At 38.5% G+C, this 18,490-nt stretch overlaps 2 protein-coding genes across 5 annotated transcripts in view; both read left to right on the top strand.

Moving 5' to 3' along the window:
- Window positions 1-12,426, top strand: part of arid1b (AT-rich interaction domain 1B) — a 269,267-nt gene extending 256,841 nt beyond the window's left edge. For 2 of the 3 annotated variants that reach the window (XM_087780581.1, XM_087780580.1), the window contains exons 14-21: window positions 2,402-2,543; window positions 2,607-2,776; window positions 6,334-6,466; window positions 6,525-6,638; window positions 6,703-6,775; window positions 7,825-8,533; window positions 8,601-8,731; window positions 9,722-12,426. In XM_087780581.1, coding sequence (XP_087636707.1) covers window positions 2,402-2,543; window positions 2,607-2,776; window positions 6,334-6,466; window positions 6,525-6,638; window positions 6,703-6,775; window positions 7,825-8,533; window positions 8,601-8,731; window positions 9,722-11,407 — 3,158 coding nt within the window. In that variant the 3' untranslated portion in view covers window positions 11,408-12,426. The remainder of the gene's footprint in view (window positions 1-2,401; window positions 2,544-2,606; window positions 2,777-6,333; window positions 6,467-6,524; window positions 6,639-6,702; window positions 6,776-7,824; window positions 8,534-8,600; window positions 8,732-9,721) is intronic. The other variant, XM_087780582.1, reaches the window with a different exon arrangement.
- Window positions 12,427-17,275: 4,849 nt separating this feature from the next.
- The window catches only part of zdhhc14 (zDHHC palmitoyltransferase 14), a 41,566-nt gene continuing 40,351 nt past the window's right edge, over window positions 17,276-18,490 (top strand). The window contains exons 1-2 of one of the 2 annotated variants that reach the window (XM_087780592.1): window positions 17,276-17,653; window positions 18,063-18,414. In XM_087780592.1, coding sequence (XP_087636718.1) covers window positions 18,170-18,414 — 245 coding nt within the window. In that variant the 5' untranslated portion in view covers window positions 17,276-17,653; window positions 18,063-18,169. The remainder of the gene's footprint in view (window positions 17,654-18,062; window positions 18,415-18,490) is intronic. The other variant, XM_087780591.1, reaches the window with a different exon arrangement.

Here is an 18,490-nt window from a genome sequence, read left to right as displayed (position 1 = left end):
CCTCGCGGCGTCACGGAAGGGTTGCGATCCTTCCTCCGGTCCCCGGTGATGTCGAGTCGACGGGATAACGTTGAATAATTCAGAGCGAACATGAATTTTTCAAGTCTTTCTTGTGAAAAAACGTGCGGTGCATAGGAAGGCCGCTGTGGATCGCTAACGCTAAATGCTCATTAGAAAACTATAAGATCCCCCTTTTTTCTTTTTTTTCTTTCTTTCTTTCTTTCTACGCCATCTTTCATTTCCCCAAAACTGTTCTCCGCTTCAGGGGAACTCGGATTCTTTAAAGTATTTTCTGTGTCAGACTCTCTTAGCTCCTGGAATAGATGTACTCTGTAGTAATAGAACACAAACTGATGCTTATGAAGAGAAAGCTTCTGACTTATTTACAGCATTTTTCTTGAGGTTGTAACATGATTTGAGGTTTTTCAGATTCTTTGCTAATTTCTTTCTTGTTTTTCACTTGTTAGCTTCATTTTTTAAAGTGAACAACTTTTTTTTATGCTGCTTTTGTGGTCACTAGGGGTGTGTATTGTCAAGAATCTGGTGTTACGATACGATATATAGTGATACTGTAGTAACAAGTATATATGTGTAGTATTGTCCAGTACTTGACTCTGGTGTTGTAGTATTTACAGACCACATGACTCTTGACGAAGTTGTAACTGCTTTCATTTGTTTTGGAACCAAAATATCTCCAAACAAAGCTGTTGTATCCTCTCGTCCTCAGTCATCGCTGGGGTCTCGCAGGATTGTTTAGCTGCGGAGGACTTATTTAGGTGCAACACAAAAATGTACAAACACAGTCATAGCTCGGATCTTAGAAGGTTTTTTAACGTTTCTTTGGCTGCGGAGGACGTAATGACTGCTGCCATCTAGCGGATGGAGGTTTTATTGCAACAGAAAAATTAATAAATGCTGTGAATTGATAAATGAAAAATGTTAATAATACTAGAAGTTTTTATCAGAAAGAATACAGCGATAAAGTACCTATCACGTAACAGGGGCAACGATACGATATATTTCGATACTGTAGTAACGAGTATATATTTGTAGTATTGTCGAGTACTTGACTCTGGTGTCGCAGAATTTACAGACCACATGATTCTTGATGAAGTCGTAACTACTTTCATTTGTTTTGGAACCAAAATATCTCCAAACATCAGCTTTAAAAGCTGCTGGAGTCACTGTATCCTCTCGTCCTCAGTCAGTCTCGCAGGATTTTATTGATTGTTTAGCTGCAGAGGATGTATTTAGGTGCAACACAAAAATGTACAAACACAGTCATAGCTCGGATCTTAGAGGGTTTTTTATCGTTTCTTTAGCTGCGGAGGACGTAATGACTGCTGCCATCTAGCGGATGGAGGTTTTTTTGCAACAGAAAAATTAATAAATGCTGTAAATTGATAAATTATAAATGAAAAACGTTAATAATACTAGAAGTTTTTATCAGAAAGAATACGGCGATAAAGTACGTATCACGTAACAGGGGCAATGATACGATATATTTCAATACTGTAGTAACAAGGATATTTTTGTAGTATTGTCGAGTACTTGACTCTGGTGTCGCAGAATTTACAGACCACATGATTCTTGACAGAGTCGTAACTGCTTTCATTTGTTTTGAAACCAAAATATGTCTAAACATCAGCACTAAAGTCAACTGTATCCTCTCGTCCTCAGTCATCGCCGTTACTTTTGCTGCTGCAGGAAGTTTAATTTCAAGACGGAAAAACTAAAATATGTGAATATCTTATTTTAAACACACTTTATTGAAATATAGTCCATAAAACAACTATAATAAAAATATAACTGTATAACTTATAACTTGATTTGATTACACATTTGATACAGTATTATCAAAAAATTAATATTTCGATATATCACCGTATCAATATTTTTTATAACACCAAAGATTTACCCTTTATTTATAAACTAAAGACCGTATTTCTTCTAAGGTTTGTCATATTTAGAAAATTCTACATTAAGCAGGCTTTGCACTCGTATAACTGTCATTACGGTACCACCCAGACACAGAGTTTTCCAGTTATATCTGCGCAATGAGGGTAAAGAGTGTGCAGCTGAGTTCATTGAGAGGGAGTGACAAGGACGAAGAAGTGTTGGAGCATATTGGATAAATTGTTAATTGACTTAAAAAGTGATTTGTGTTTTTGTTTGATGGTTCAATACCATGAAAGAAATTAAAAACATCAATATTCTCTTTAGTTTTATTTCACCACCTAGATAAAGTAAAGTAAAGTAAGATTTATTAAAATGTGTAATTTGAGTCTCTTTTAACTGTTATTACATTGTATTAAACTCAATAACTGCCTAAAAAAGTGGCAAAAAAACATCCACTTTAAGTGTATTTTTAATAAAAACTTTAATTTGTGTCCGTCTTCAGCCAACTCGGGCGGCTCCCTGCAGGGTCCGCAGACCCCGCTTTCATCCGGCGGCAGCTCCACGGCCGACGCCTCCAACGACATGAAGCACCCGACCCCCGCCACGACCCCTCTGGGACAGGTCACGCCGCTGCCCACCAACAGGTACGACCTTCGACCCCACCCTTGCTGTCGGGACGTCGACCTGACGCCTCCGTCTCTGCTCAGGAGCACCGTCAGCGTACAAGACCCCTTCTCCGAGGTCAACGACCCGGCGTTCCACAAGAGGTCGGGCTCGCTGCCCCCGTCGGCGCCGTACCCCCAGACCCTGGGCGTGCCGGACATGATGATGAGGATGCAATACGACGCCAAAGACCCTTTTGCTGGCATGAGGAAGAGTGAGTTACTATCAATACTTCATGTAGTAGTTTTTATCATTTTAATTGAATTTATTCCGGGCTCGCATTAATGTCCTAATGGCTGCTCTCAGAGCTCAGCCGGCTTGATTTAACATTTCAGAAGATAACACTGGTTGAATAGTTTTTCCCCGGACTAGCTAATTAATGCTAGCAGCTAATTGATGCAACGCTACTAGCATCAATTAGCCGCTAATTTTTGCTTTTGATGAAAAAGCTGTTTAAGTATGGAATACTCGTAGGTTGTTGTCTCCTTCAGTTTTCAACAACAAAAACAACAAAGCTAAAAGTTAAATGATGCCGAGCTGCTAGCGTCAGTTAGCTGCTAACTTTTGCTAATGACAGAAATTAATTAATCTGGCGCTATTAGCGTAAATTAGCTGCCAACTTTTACTAATGACAGAAATTAATTAATCTGGAGCTATTAGCGTAAATTAGCTGCTAACTTTTACTATTGATATAAATTAATTGATGCAGCGCTGTTAGCAAAAGGTAGCTGCTAACTTTTACTAATGACAGAATTGATTAATATAGAGCTATTAGCGTCAGTTAGCTGCTAACTTTTGCTAATGACAGAAATTAATTAATTTAGCGCTATTAGCGTCAGTTAGCTGCTAACTTTTGCTAATGACAGAAATTAATTAATCTGGAGCTATTAGCGTAAATTAGCTGCAAACTTTTACTATTGATATAAATTAATTGATGCAGCGCTGTTAGCAAAGGGTAGCTGCTAACTTTTACTAATGGCAGAAATTAATTGATGCGGCATTGTTAGCGTAAGTAAGCTGCTAACTTTTACTAATGACAGAAATTAATTGATGGAGCGCTATTAGCGTCAGTTAGCTGCTAACTTTTACTAATGACAGAAATTAATTAATGTGGTGCTGTTAGCGTAAGTTAGCTTTCAACTTCTGCTAATGACAGAATTAAATTAATCTGGCGATATAAGCGTGAGTGAGCTGCTAACTTTTACTATTGATATAAATGAATTGATGCAGAGCCGTAGCATAAGTTAGCTGCTCATTTTTGCTAATCACGAAAATTGATCGATGCGGCGCTGTTGGCATAAGTTAGTTTTTAACTATAGCTAATGATGGAAATTTATGGTGGAAAAGCTGTTTGTGTGCAGGAACTGAATAGTTGTAGGTTATGGTCTCCTTGAATTTGCGACAACAACATACAACAAAGATAAACGCTGTGTCCCGAATCGCGCACTTCTCCGAGTGCACTGGTTTATAGTACACATTAAGATAGTGCACGTACTTGGCCAGTGCGCAAATTTTCGACAGATAGTACTGTCTCCGATCAAACACTGCCGCTACACACACAGGAAATGACTTCGACAGCTTCTTCTTCTACTACTTTTTAACACAACAGGAAGTTGGAACACTATCACTGAAACTTGACAGTGATTTTCACCAATTGAAACAAGTTATTAAGTTGTGTTTCATTGGGTTATTATTGTTGTTTTGTCGTAAAATTCGTGTTTTCTCGAGAAATTTATGCCGGTATCTGCTCCGAAGACGCGTCGTTGATGACGTAGCTTCCGTTTAGCGCCATCTAAGATGGCGGTCGTTGAGGGTGGAAAGTGTCCATCGACCCACACTCAATTTTCTGGCCATTTGAGGGCGCCAATTTCGTGCACACTGCTAATTGGGACGCACAACATCTTGACGTTTTTATTTGTTCAGGCTTTTCCGTGATTTTCTGGAACTACTGTTGTGTTATCAGTTTTATCTTGATCTTTAAAGTATATACTTTATTGAATATTGTTTTTATTGTTTAAGCGCTTTGTGACCCTGGTCTGGAAAAGCGCTATACAAATAAAAATTACTTACTTACTTACTTACTTGTGCACTCAAAAATACTGAGTGCACTATTCGGGATACAGCCAAAGACTAATTGATACAGTGCTACTAGCATCAATTAGCTAGCAAATTAGCCGCTAGGTAACTCATAGATAATTTATATTTTCGTAAATGAATTGTAGGATCTAATTTAATTTGCAACAACAAAGCTAGTAGCTAAGCTAGTAGCATCAGTTAGCAAATGATAATCATTTTTTAATGCATGTTTTCATGGTTATTGAGGCGACCATCTTGAAACTGCGGTCATTTATTTGATCATTTTTTTAAAAGATGTTGTTGGATTGAATCACAGCGACCAGTAAATCTTGTCCAAGCTGCTGCTGATCCAACAATCTGGAGGATCTTAATTCCTTCGCCGAGTCACCTCCAGTCAGATCCGGACAGACGCGTGTTTAACCAGCGCAGCTATGAAAACAGATTAAAAGTGTTTGTTGCTCGCTCTTCATCGAGCACGCCGGCTTCCTCTGATGTTCGCCGTGAGCCGAGCCTTCATCCCCGGCTAACTTTGTTCGGGGCCTTTTCATCTTCTCCCTTTCAACCTTTTCATCGTCTCTCCTCCCTGCTGGGCGGCACCTGTTTGGACCAGCTACGCTGCTGGGTTTTGGGGTTTTGTTTTTTTTTTCAAATCCAGAACAAACATGGGTTTCAGAGAAAAAGAAGGAAGAGGAGAATGAAGTTTGAATGAATAAAATGAAGGCTGCAGATGTTATTTCTAATGCAATGCTGCCACCTGCTGGATCTTTAAATTCCAACAATGGCTGAGTGAAAACACTCTACAGCTAAATGTGGACAAAACTGAAACTCTGGCTCCTGATGATAAGGTTCCAGGTTAGTCTGTTAAACTGAGCCTGAGAAACCTGGGTGTTGTATTTGATAAAGACATGTCTCTAGTTCAACACTGCAGAAAACTGACCAGAAACTGTTTCCTTCAACTGAGAAAAATCTCTAAATTTAGGAAAATGTTGTCGGAACATGATCTGGAGCTTGTAATCCACGCGTTTGTTTCTTCTCGTCTGGACTATTGTAACAGTTTATTTTCATGTCTTAACAAGAAGGATCTGTCTCGCCTGCAGTTGATACAAAACTCTGCAGCCAGAATTCTGAGCCGCTCTAGTAGAAGAACTCACATTTCTCCGATCCTTAAAACTCTTCACTGGCTGCCAGTTTCTTTCAGGATCAACTTTAAAATTCTGGTTCTTACTTTCAGATCTATTCATGGTCAGACTCCTCCTTCCATCACTGATCTGATTCAGCCTTACACCCCAGCTCGGGCTCTGAGGTCTGTGGATCAGAATCTACTGATGGTTCCTGAACACAGTTCAGGACCAGAGGAGAGAAATCCTTCCAGGATGTTGCTCCTAAGCTTTGGAACGATCTTCCTCTCTCTCTGTGTTTGATGATCTACTGACTCCTTTAAGAAACATCTTAAAACATTTTTATTCGTTGAGGCTTTTCCTTGATTTTCTGGAACTCCTGTTGTGTTATCAGTTTTATCTTGACCTTTAAAGTATATACTTTATTGAATATTGTTTTGATTGTTTAAGTGCTTTGTGACCCTGGTCTGGAAAAGCGCTATACAAATAAAAATTACTTACTTACTTACTTACTTACTTACTTACTTACTTACTTACTTACTTACTTACTTACTTTAAAGCACATTTCCTTCTACAGTGGCAGGTGCTGACCCTTACATACCGGCTCAGATGTCCCACGGTGGCGTCCAGGAAGTCTACGGTCGCCCCCCCGCAGCTCTGAGCATGAGTCAGCGCTCGCAGTATCCATACGGGCCGAGCTACGACAGGAGGTGAGTCGCGGGAAGATGATGTCATAGGGTCAAGGGACTGATTCTTTGGGGTCTCCAGACCGGACCACGTCATGGGATTGGAGGGGAGCATGGGTCCTCCTGGAGGTCAGAACAACCTGGGCCAGAACAGCGAGGCGAGCATGTATTCGTCCGGCAGGTACTCGTCACAGAGGTGAGGCTGGACGTTGTTTCGTTTATCTACAATATAATAATAAATAATAAATAATGTATTTCAGACATGAAGGCTACGCTCAGCAGTATCCCAGCATGCCCTACGGTATCCATCCATCCGGGATGTACCAGCAGCAGGTGAGCACAAGTTACTTCTGTTATTGTTTTACTGATTTATAGTAACGTTTGATATTATTTTACTGATTTAAATTAACGTTTGATATTGTTTTACTGATTTATAATAACTTTTAGCATTGTTTTACCGATTTATAATATTTATTTATATTGTTTTACTAATTTATACTCACTTTTAGCATTGTTTTACCGATTTATATATTTTTTTATATTGTCTACTAATTTATATTAACTCTTAACATTGTTATTATTAATTTATAATAACGTTTATCATTTTTTTCTGATTTAAAATAACTTTTTATGTAGTTTTTACTGATTTATAATAACATTTGTTATTGTTTTACTGATTTATACTCACTTTTGATATTGTTTAACTGATTTATAATGACTTCTGTTATGGTTTTTACTGATTTTTAATAACTTTTAACATTGTTTCATTGATTTATAATAACTTTAAATGCTGTTTTATTAATTTATAAAAACTTTTTAAATTGTTTTTACTGATTAATAATAACTTTTAAAATTGTTCTTATTGATTTAAATTAACTTATAAAATTCTTACTAATTTAATTTAACTTTTGACAATCTTTTACTGATTTAAAATAACATTTTATATTGTTTTACTGATTTATAATAACTTTTAAGATTGTTTTACTAATTTAAAATAACTTTTAAGATTGTTTTACTAATTTATAATAACGTTTAAGATTGTTTTACTAATTTATAATAACTTTTAAGATCGTTTAACTAATTTATAATAACTTTGAAGATTGTTTTACTAATTTATAATAACTTTTAAGATTGTTTTACTAATTTATAATAACTTTTAAGATCGTTTAACTAATTTATAATAACTTTTAAGATCGTTTAACTAATTTATAATAACTTTGAAGATTGTTTTACTAATTTATAATAACTTTGAAGATTGTTTTACAAATTTATAATAACTTATTATTATCGTTCTAACTGTTCAAATGAAGACACTATTAAATAAACACACTAGTTGCTCTTATTAAGTTATTTAGTTTTCACTTGCGACTCGATGTCTCCAGCAGGGCTACAAGCGGCCCATGGAGGGCATGTACGGCCCCCCGCCCAAGAGACACGAGGGGGACATGTACCCCCTTCAGTACCCCAGCCAGCAGCAGGACATGTACAACCACTATGGCGGGGGGTTCTCCGGTCCTGACCACAGACACATGTCCGGCCAGTTCCCCTACTCCTACTCCCGAGACCGTATGGCTCCTTCCGGACAGGGTCAGCACACCATGATGACCCCCAACCACGCCGACGGCCCCAACATGTGGCCCTCCAGGACAGAGCTGGGGTATCCGTACTCGAGCCGGGCCCCGTCACAGATCCCTCCTTACGGGTCGGTGGGCAGAGAGGACATGGACGGGCGCCCCGGTCAGGACCAGTGGCACCGTCAGTCGCCCTACTTGTCCCCGTCTTCTGGCCTCACCCCCCTGACCTCGCGCCCGTCCTCCTACTCCAACTCCTCGTCCATGGTCAACCACCTGTCCCGGGCCCCCAGCCCCGGAGCGTTCCACCGCTCCATGGACTCCCGGATGTCGCCCAGCAAAGCGCCGTTCATGTCCGCGATGAAGATGTCCAAGCCCGGGATGTCGATGATGCAGGGTCCGGGTCCGATGGGTCAGTATCCTCCGGGTCTGAGGAGGGACCTGAACTACCCGCCCGGGTCCGTGGAGGCCACCTTGCCGGCTCTCAAACCACGACGTAAACTGACTTCTAAGGACACGGGTGAGTGATCCGTCAAACCAAGACTGTGACGACCGTCCTGACCAGTTCTCATCCTCACGACCTTCAGGAACCCCGGAGGCCTGGCGGGTGATGATGTCACTGAAGTCCGGCCTGCTGGCCGAGAGCACCTGGGCCCTGGACACCATCACCATCCTGCTGTACGACGACAGCACGGTCGCCTCTTTCAACCTGACGCAGGTGAGACTCGAGCTTACCTTTCTTTATTATTCTTTATTTATCAACAAATAAGTTGCTTCAATTCAACAGGCGTTACTTGAATTTTTAAAATGTTTTTTTCATTTTTTTGTGTGTTTTATGGGGAGTACATCTTTTCTTAATTATTCGATCCTTAAAAGGTTGCTTCAATTAATACTTTTGTATTTTTTTATACTTTAGTTGGAATGAAGAAGATTTTGATCTTTTTTATTTTGTCTTTTTTATTTAAATTATTAAATAAAAATATTTTTTATTAATTATTCAGTCTTTTTTTTAAAACTTTTTTTAAGTCTTTTATATTATGATCATTTAATCATTTAATCATTTAATATTATATATTATAAAGTATTGTTATTGAAGATTTCTTTTTTGATTGAAGTTGTTTTTTTTATTAAATAATTGAATTATTTGTGATCAAACTTTTTGTTATTACAGTTTCCTTCTTCGATTTAAGTCTTTTGAAAAAGTGTTTTATTTTATTAAATTGTATTGAGTTTTTTTTTTAATCTAGTCGTTTTTCTATTTAAAAACATATTTTTAAATTAATAATTAAGAAACAAATCTAGTGTTTTTTTAATTGAAGTCTTCTTTTTCCATTGTAATCTTCCTTTATTTTATTAAGTATTTTTCTTTATCTCATATTTTACTATTTTTTTTTCTTTATTTAAGTTATTCTTTAAGTAAGTATCATTTACATTATTTCAATAATTTTTATTGAAAAATAAACAAATCTGCCTTCATAGTCAGTCATTTTGTTTATCAAAGTCTCTCTCTTTGGATTGAACTCTTTTTTTTTTTCATTTAAATCTTCTTTTGTATTTAGATTTTTTTTATATTGTTTTCTTTTTCATTTAAGTCCTTTTTTAACTATTTTTAATTGAATAATAAAGGAACACTTTGACCTCTATAACCATTATTCCATCCTTCAGCTGTGAATCAAATGTTGAATTAACTGTAAATGATCTTCTTCAGCTGCCAGGCTTCCTGGAACTCGTGGTGGAACACTTCCGCCGATGTCTCATCGAGATCTTCGGCATCTTGGAAGACTATGAGGTTGGAGTCCTGGAGACTCGCTCCGAACCCGAGACTGATGTCAAGAAACAGAACCCAGAGAGCGAGGGTTCTTTGATCCAGCCTGCAGTGCACGAGGTGAAGCCAGCAGATGGCGCCATTGAGACGCGTGTTACTACTGAGCCTGAACGACCTGAAGAGACTGAGAAGAAGGAGAAGAAAGAGAGTGTAGATGAAAAGGAGAAAGGAGAGAGGACGAGGGAGTCGGTGGATCAGTCGGAACCGAAGCCCAAACAAGCCAGCAAACATGATAAATTCCCCATCAGGATCGTAGACAAGGAGGATCCAAAGGATGACTTCAAAGATCACCTGCAGTACCTAAAGGGCGCCACTAGTGGGCTGGTTCACTGGCAGGCAGGGGGGGGCGACTCCACTACACACATTCAGACGCACTTTGACCCCAAGAGTGACCTCGAAAACAAACCGGACGTGACCGAGACGGACGAGGAAACCGGGAAGAGGAAACAAATCACGGCGACGATCGACGACGTCCTGTGCGCCCGAGTGGACGCCCTGTCCAAGGGTCACCCGGCGCGCTCCCTGCCCTCCTACCCGTTCAGGGTCCACCTGGACGGCGAGGAGGACCACATCACGCTGCTGGAGGACGAGCCGCGCTGCCTGGACGAGGCGCCGCTGTCCAGGGCGTCCGACTGGCAGGACGCGCTGACCAAACGCTGCCTCTGCGTCTCCAACATCGTCCGCGGCTTGTCCTTCATCCCCGGCAACGACCAGGAGCTGTCCCACCACCCGGCCCTGGTCCTGCTCCTGGGTCGGCTCCTGCTGCTCCACCACCGGCACCCGGAGAGGAACAGGGCGCCCCCCAACTACGAGGGGGGCGAGAAGCGCGAGGAGTCGGGCGTCAGGGAGGAGTGGTGGTGGGAGTGTCTGGCTCAGCTCCGGGAGAACGCCATGGTGACCCTGGCCAACATCTCCGGTCAGCTGGACCTCTCCGCCTACCCGGACACCATCTGCCTCCCCATCCTGGACGGCCTCCTGCACTGGATGGTGTGCCCCTCGGCGGAGGCCCACGACCCCTTCCCGTCGTCCACGCCGTACTCCCAGCTCTCGCCCCAGAGGCTGGTCCTGGAGTGCCTCTGCAAGCTCAGCATCCAGGACGGCAACGTGGACCTCCTGCTGGCGACGCCGCCCTTCAGCCGGCAGGAGAAGCTCTTCACCGTCCTGCTCCGCTACGTGGGCCAGAGGAAGGCGCAGGTGTACCGGGAGATGGCGGTGGCCGTCCTCTCCCACCTGGCGCAGGGCGACCCCACGGCCGCCCGCGCCGTCGCCCTGCAGAAGGGCGGCGTGGGCAACCTGGTGGGCTTCCTGGAGGACGGCATCAGCATGACCCAGTACCAGCAGAACCAGCACGGCCTGCTGCACGTGGGGCACCAGCACGTGGACCCGCCCAGCGTCAACATGATGTGCCGGGCGGCGAAGTGCCTGCTGGCCATGGCCAAGGTGGAGGAGAACAAGGGCGAGTTCGTTCTGTTCGAGAGCCGCTTGTTGGACGTTTCCATCTCGGCCGCGCTGAGCGTCGCCGTGGCGACCATCGTCTGTCAGGTTCTCTTCCATCTGGGCAAACTATGACAGGAGGACCCGCGGACTTTACCCGTCTTTTCTACTTTTTATTTATGAGAAAAAAACGTCGTTTTTTTTTTTTTTTTAAAGGAAATATCCACAAAATAATCTATAAATATTCACAGAAAAGTGGGGATTTTATTTCAATACAGATATTTAATAAGCGCAGTGTTTGATATTTCGTTGCTTCTTCCGTGGATTCTTTTCTCAGCCAAAGCTGCCGTCGGACCTCGGTGCTGAATTTCGTGGGTTGGAGTCGACAAGTTCTTTTCCCCGGGTTTTTATAAACGCTGTATTTGTCCAGATTTTGTTAATGGAGATTATTTATTTAAGATGTGATTCTGTACAGAACGGTTGAGGGGGATTTAAAAAAAAAAAAACACTGACTTTTTGTTTGTTTTTTTCTTAAAAAAAAAAGGACCTGTGCAATATAGTTTGTGAGGACAAGCTGCAGTGCGTGACTTCAGCCATGCGGGGGCAGTATTGCACCGGCCAATCAACACGAGAATCAGCAGCAAAAAAAAAAAAAAACGCGGCACAAAAGTCGAGTGACCCCTGAACCCTGAACTCTCCCGAGCACCACCATCACTTGTACATATAAAAAAAACACTCTCGAACCAAACAAGAACTTTTATCGTTGTTCAAATTTGTTATTGTTACGATACTTATTTTGTTAAATATTTGGCAGATGTATCTGATGTTTTGATGTAAAAGAAAAAAAAGGAGAAAAAAAAAGATGTATGCATTGTATTATAGCCGAGGAAACAATCGCTTTGCTAAAGGGTCGGGGAAGGGCGGAGGAAACGCACGAGGCTAACACTTCATCAACGGTTCCCGCGTCAGACATGTTTGGCTTCACGACGTGTCATGAAACGCTCGTCGTAAACTCTTTTTTCTCGTACGTCTCTTTTATTCCCGTCTCCACGTTTATACTTATGTGCCGCACATGTCACCAGTAAATGTACGAGTGAGACGTCGCATCATGTCCAGACAATCTGAGGCCAATAAAAACAAACATCAACTGCTGACTCGGCGGGATTTGGTTTGTTTCTGTCTTAGGTCGAGACCCTAGAAGGTCTGAGTCGCTCTTTGATGACACGTGTTCTAGGGGTCACCATACAAATCATCTTCAATCCTATTAAAAAGATAGGCCAAGAATAATATAGAAAATGTAGAAACATAAACATATTAAATATTATTTAATGTTATATTCATTTTAATAAATGCTGATGGCAAAAAAAATGTATAAGATTTATTTTATATATCGTTTTTTGTTATAAATATTCAATTTATAGGCCGTAAATAATAATATAGGATATAGAGAAAATTGTATATAATTTTAATGATTATTGCAAAGAAAATATATATATTTTATATATATATATATATATATAATATTATATATATATATTGTTGTGTGAAGTATCTTTGAATATCTAATTATTTGTTATGATTATTATTTATTAAAATTATAGGCTGTTAATAATTTAGACAGTAGAGAAAAAAAAACCATTTATTATTATTTAATTGTAAAATTATTTTAGTGATCACTGATTGCAAAACATGTTTAAGATTTGAAATTTTAATTATTTTGAATCTGAGTCGCTCTCTGATGACACGTGTTCTTGAAGGTCACGATACAAATCATCTTGTTAATCAATCCTAAATAAAATTGAGAAACATAAACATATTAAATATTATTTAATTTTATATTCATTTTAATAAATTCTGATTGCAAAAAAATGTATAAGATTTTTTATTTATTTAAAGTTTATTTTATATATCGTTTTTTGTTATTAATATTCAATTAATAGGCCGTAAATAATAATATAGGATATAGAGAAAATGTTATATCATTTCAATGATTATTGCAAAAAAAATATATATATATATATATATGTATATATATATATATATATTTGTTTTAATTAAGTTTCTTTGAATATATAATTATTTGTTATGATTATTATTTATTAAAATGATAGGCTGTTAATAATTTAGACAGTAGAGAAAAAAAACACATTTATTATTATTTAATTGTAAAATTATTTTAGTGATCACTGATTGCGAAACATGTTTAAGATTTGAAATTTGAATTATTTTGAATCTGAGTCGCTCTCTGATGACACGTGTTCTTGAAGGTCACGATACAAATCGTCTATTTGAAAGAGGAAGGCGTTTTAAAGATATATATTTATATATTCCTATTAAAAAGATAGGCCGTGAATAATATAGACAATTGATTAACATAAACATATTTATTATTATTTAGTTTTATATTAATTTTAATAATTGCTGATTGCAAAAAAAGGAATACGATTTTAAGTTTATTTAATACATCATTCTTAAATAAATAATAATAAAATAATAAAGTAAAGTAAATAATAATATAGGTAATAGAGTAAAAGATATTGTACGTTAATTTTAATGATTGCTCATTGCAAAGAAAATGTATATATTTGTTTTATTATTAACTTAATTAAGTATCTTCTCTATATAATTATTTGTTATGATTATTATTTATTAAAATGATGGGCTGTTAATAATTTAGACAGTAGAGAAAAAAAACATTTATTATTATTTAATTGTAAATTTATTTTAGTGATCACTGATTGCAAAACATGTTTAAGATTTGAAATTTGAAAATATTGAAGTTATTTAATTTAATTGATAATTATTTTAATTTTGTTTCAATTACATATTTAATATTATTTAATATTATTGTATTGAATTGTAATTTAATTTAATAAAGGCTGATTGAAAAATATTTATATAAGATTATTATTTTAAGTATTTTTAAGATATACTTTCTTGTTATTATAAAATTATAGGCTTTGAAAAATAAAATAAAAAAGTTTTTTATTGAATTTTTTATTAATTTTAATGAAGGCTGATTGCAAAACAATGCATGAGATTATTTTTTATTTAAAGTTTTCTTTTTTAATATATATAATTATTTTTTATTATTATTAGAATAATTTACATTACCATAGTACAGACAATATATATTTTTAAAACAACATATTTAGTATAATTTAATTGTGTATTATTTTTAATAATATAAAAATAAATATGTACATAAATAGTCATTAAAAAAGAAGGGTAACCAAGTTAAATAGTTTTAACTGTATACACGCATTAAAAATCAAGCAAAAGTATATTTTATTTTTACAACCCTTTTAAAAAATATTTCCCAAAAAAACTTTCTTTTATATAATCACTTAAATCTTTGAGGCGAAATCGTCCTTAAACAAAAAGTTTACAGTCATATTTAGAGACTATTAACGAATAAAATAATCATATATTTTGTTAATTTCTACGTGATCTTTGACCTCATGAAGGCCACATAAATAAGGTCAAAGGTCTATCGTGAGCTAATTGGAACGACGCTAAGGAATGGCACCTGAGATACGAGCCGATGATGATGACGATGATGATGATGATGATGATCAGCCTCTGAGATCCTTCAGTTTTCTCCCCGTCATCAGGATTTCCAGGGAACCGTGGGCTGATGTCTTTGTTTAAAGATGTTGCTCGTGGGCAGCGGTCGCAGGAGAAAACCTCCCACGCTCCGGCGCCTCTCACAAGAAAGCTGAGTCATCACTTCTCCGGCACGATGGAAGTGGCGAGGAGTCGCTCGCTACCCGGTTATCCCCCCCAAAAAAAATGAAGAGCTTAGTCGTCCTTTATAGACTCAGCGTAGAGCCCAGCTCTAGGGCCTATTATCGGGGTCACGAGATGAGATTTTCTAACATAGCTGTTGCGCCGTCATGAAATGAAGATCTTGATGGATGACGTGCGTCGGTCCGACTTTTAAAAAAAAATTCCGGTTCCGCTCACGGTTCCGATGTAGGTGTGAACGAGCTCCTCCACGCTCGGAGGGAGGAGGAAGTCGAGGTATTTCACGTCTGTGGGTTTGAAGAGGATGGATGACAAGGAGGTTGCCGTGACGACGGCGTTTATTTCAAATTATTTTGTCCTTAAATGGATTGAGGAGGAAGTTGCCGCGTGTCATTTCCTTTCACACTTAAAGGCCGAGTCGAAGAGAATCCATTTACAAACAAACATTCTCAGGGGAGCCAAGGTCTCAAGCAGGCACTGTTTCTTTAAAGCAGATGAGGTCTCACAGGAGCCAAGGTCTCAAGCAGGCAAGACCCCACATGGTTTTTTTTGTATAGTTTATTATCTTTTTAGTATTTATAAACGCAAATTTAAATTTCAAAAGATAAACACGGACATGGTTACATTTTTGGATTAATTGTTCTCTTTTTAAAATATTTATATTAATTAATATTAATATTTATTTATATTCAAACTACCAAAAAGAGTGAATAAATGATACAATAATCGAACAAAAGGTGTTGTTTTTTTTTATAACATTTTTCATCATTTATTCGCTTGAGACCTTGGGTCCTGTAAAAATGGACCTCATCTTCCTCAAAGAAACAGTGTCTTTGCAACATCCTTAACACGTAAGTATAACAAGGAGAATTGTGGCTCGGTGTGGATCATACTTTTTGTAATAATTTGTTTATTTTTAATAAGTAAATACTTTTTAATGACAAAAGTCATTATAATTTGGTTGAGAAAATACAGTTTTAATTATCGCTTGTGTTATTTCGGGGTCAAGGTGACCCGAAGGTCTGAAAAAACAAATGTGTTTGTGGTATCCCTTGTGTAGTGGCTCACCTTGACCCCTAGACAACTCAAGGGTTAAGTTATGTTTAGTTTTTTAAGACTAAAAATATAGGATTTGTTTTGTTAACAGAGACAACAATGACCCACATGTGGCCCCTTGACTGTAACAATGTGGCCCTCATAGATCGATGAGGTCGAAGGTCATGTAGTAACTAATCATTATTTCATTTTTAGTAAATATTTAGTTTATATTTAAGTAAGTAAGTAAGTAAGTAATTTTTATTTGTATAGCGCTTTTCCAGACCCGGGTCACAAAGCGCTTAAACAATTAAAACACTTACTTCTAATATTCATTACTAGAATATATACTGTGTATATATATATGTATGTATATATATATATATATATATACATATATATATATATATATATAGCCAAGGTCTCAAGCAGGCACTGTTTCTTTAAAGCAGATGAGGTCTCACAGGAGCCAAGGTCTCAAGCAGGCAAGACCCCACATGTTTTTTTTTGTATAGTTTATTATCTTTTTAGTATTTATAAACGCAAACTGAAAAGCGAATACTATTTATATATATATATTTTAAAAGGACTGTTGTCATATGTGCTTTTTACAGTTTTGGAGTATTTATCGCCTCTAAAAAAGATGTAAGATACTATAAAATAGATAATTAAAAAAAATATATGTATATTTATATTTTATATCATATCCACCGACCCTTGACGTGAAGTGTCATCTCTGGAAGGAGTTGTCGGACAATAAAAAGTCAATTTACCTTTTTTTATTTTGGAAAAATGAAATTTTATTCACGTATTTATTGCTTTAAATTCATTTTTTTTTGTTTACCGATTGCTTCTAAAACTGAACGTCATGGAACAGCACTGCTATTACACTCATTTAACATTATTTTAAGCGTATTTATTTTTGATTTAATTCACACTTTTTTCGCTCCTTTTATTATATCTTAATGGCCCCTCACAACACATGTGGCCCCTGAGTCCATTTAATTTAATTTTTTTAGATACATTTTTAAACAGAACGAGGAGCTGTTATAAAAACGATTCCGTCCATCTTTACACGAATAAAAACTACTTACTTACTTTATAGTTCTTAAAAAGGATGAACGTATTAAAGAATAAACGTATTTAAAGAAGGAGGGTGTAGAGGGGGCGGGGCCTGCTCTCCGTCTGCCCCCATGTTGATGTTGTTCGTCGGGCAGCAGCTCCGAGGGAAGCAGCCGTTTTGATTTTTTTTTTTTCAAAAAAGGAAAGGAATCATCTCCAGGAACGACTAAAAAAAAACAACCGTCCTTTGATGCCGACAGTCGCCATCGCTGGAGCTATAAAAGGATCCGAGGGTTTCCTCCAGAGGCGGCTCAGGATGCTGGTCTGAGCGCCTCGTTCTGGAGCATTTTCTCCGGGTTTTTTTTTTTTTTTTTTAAAGTCAACTTCCCCCGTGAGTTAACTTCTTTTAAAAACAAACTAAAAATAAAGAAAACCTTTAGAAAATGCCTCGCTTTGCCGTGGGTTCGTCGCGAACCTGGGAAGGATCCGCCGCGACGTGACAACAACAGACGCCCGAACGAAGCGACGCTTCCTCCGGTAAGACGCCGCGGCGGGAGTCGCTTTCTCCGGCGACGAGCACCGGGCGGGTGGGGGGGGGGGTTGGTTGTCGGGACTCCCGAGGCTGGCGGTTGACAGCAGCTCCCGGTCAGACACGCACGGAAACGTGAATTTAAATTAAAATAATATTTTATAGTCGCTGAAGCTGCTTGTTGTTAGCATTTTACTCGTTTTTAATCAAACTTGCTAGCGGTGTTAGCTTTAGCTTATGCTAACACGGTTGTTTGCTAACATTAGTGGAGTCGCTATAATCGAGTTTTAAAAGATAATCCTGTTTATCAGTATTGATCCAGTCGTTTTTAAAGAACCTTATAGTAGCAGGAGGTTGAACTTTAAAGACGTGTTAGCCTCAACTTTCTTCTCAACACCTTCTTCTCTCTCCTGACAGATGTTCCCTGGGATCTGCTCGACCCTGGAGATCTTCCTTCGGACCTGCTCGACCCTGGAGATCTTCCTTCGGACCTGCTCGACCGTGGAGATCTTCCCCGGGATTTGATGCATCTCGGCGTGTCCGAGTCCATGAGAGAGTGCGAGTACAGCCAGATAAGCACTCGCAGCTCCACGCCAATGGAGACCACCCCCTACCAGACACGGACCCCCAAAACCAAAAAGTGGGAATCCTTCCCCGGTCGGAATAAGTTCTACTGCGATGGCAGGATCATGATGGCCAAGCAGACGGGGGTCTTCTACCTCACCCTGATCCTCATCCTGCTCACCTGTGGACTCTTCTTCACCTTCGAGTAAGTATCCGGGTCCCTCGGGCTCGTACGAGTCGGATAAGGTTTTGGGATTTTCTGTCCCGGGATGTCGAGCCGG

Source organism: Callionymus lyra, chromosome 18, assembly GCF_982586985.1.
Source record: "Callionymus lyra chromosome 18, fCalLyr1.hap1.1, whole genome shotgun sequence".
Classification (NCBI taxonomy): Eukaryota; Metazoa; Chordata; class Actinopteri; order Syngnathiformes; family Callionymidae; genus Callionymus; species Callionymus lyra.
The sequence above is the reverse complement of the archived record's forward strand: the minus strand, read 5'-3'. Positions and strand labels throughout refer to the sequence as shown.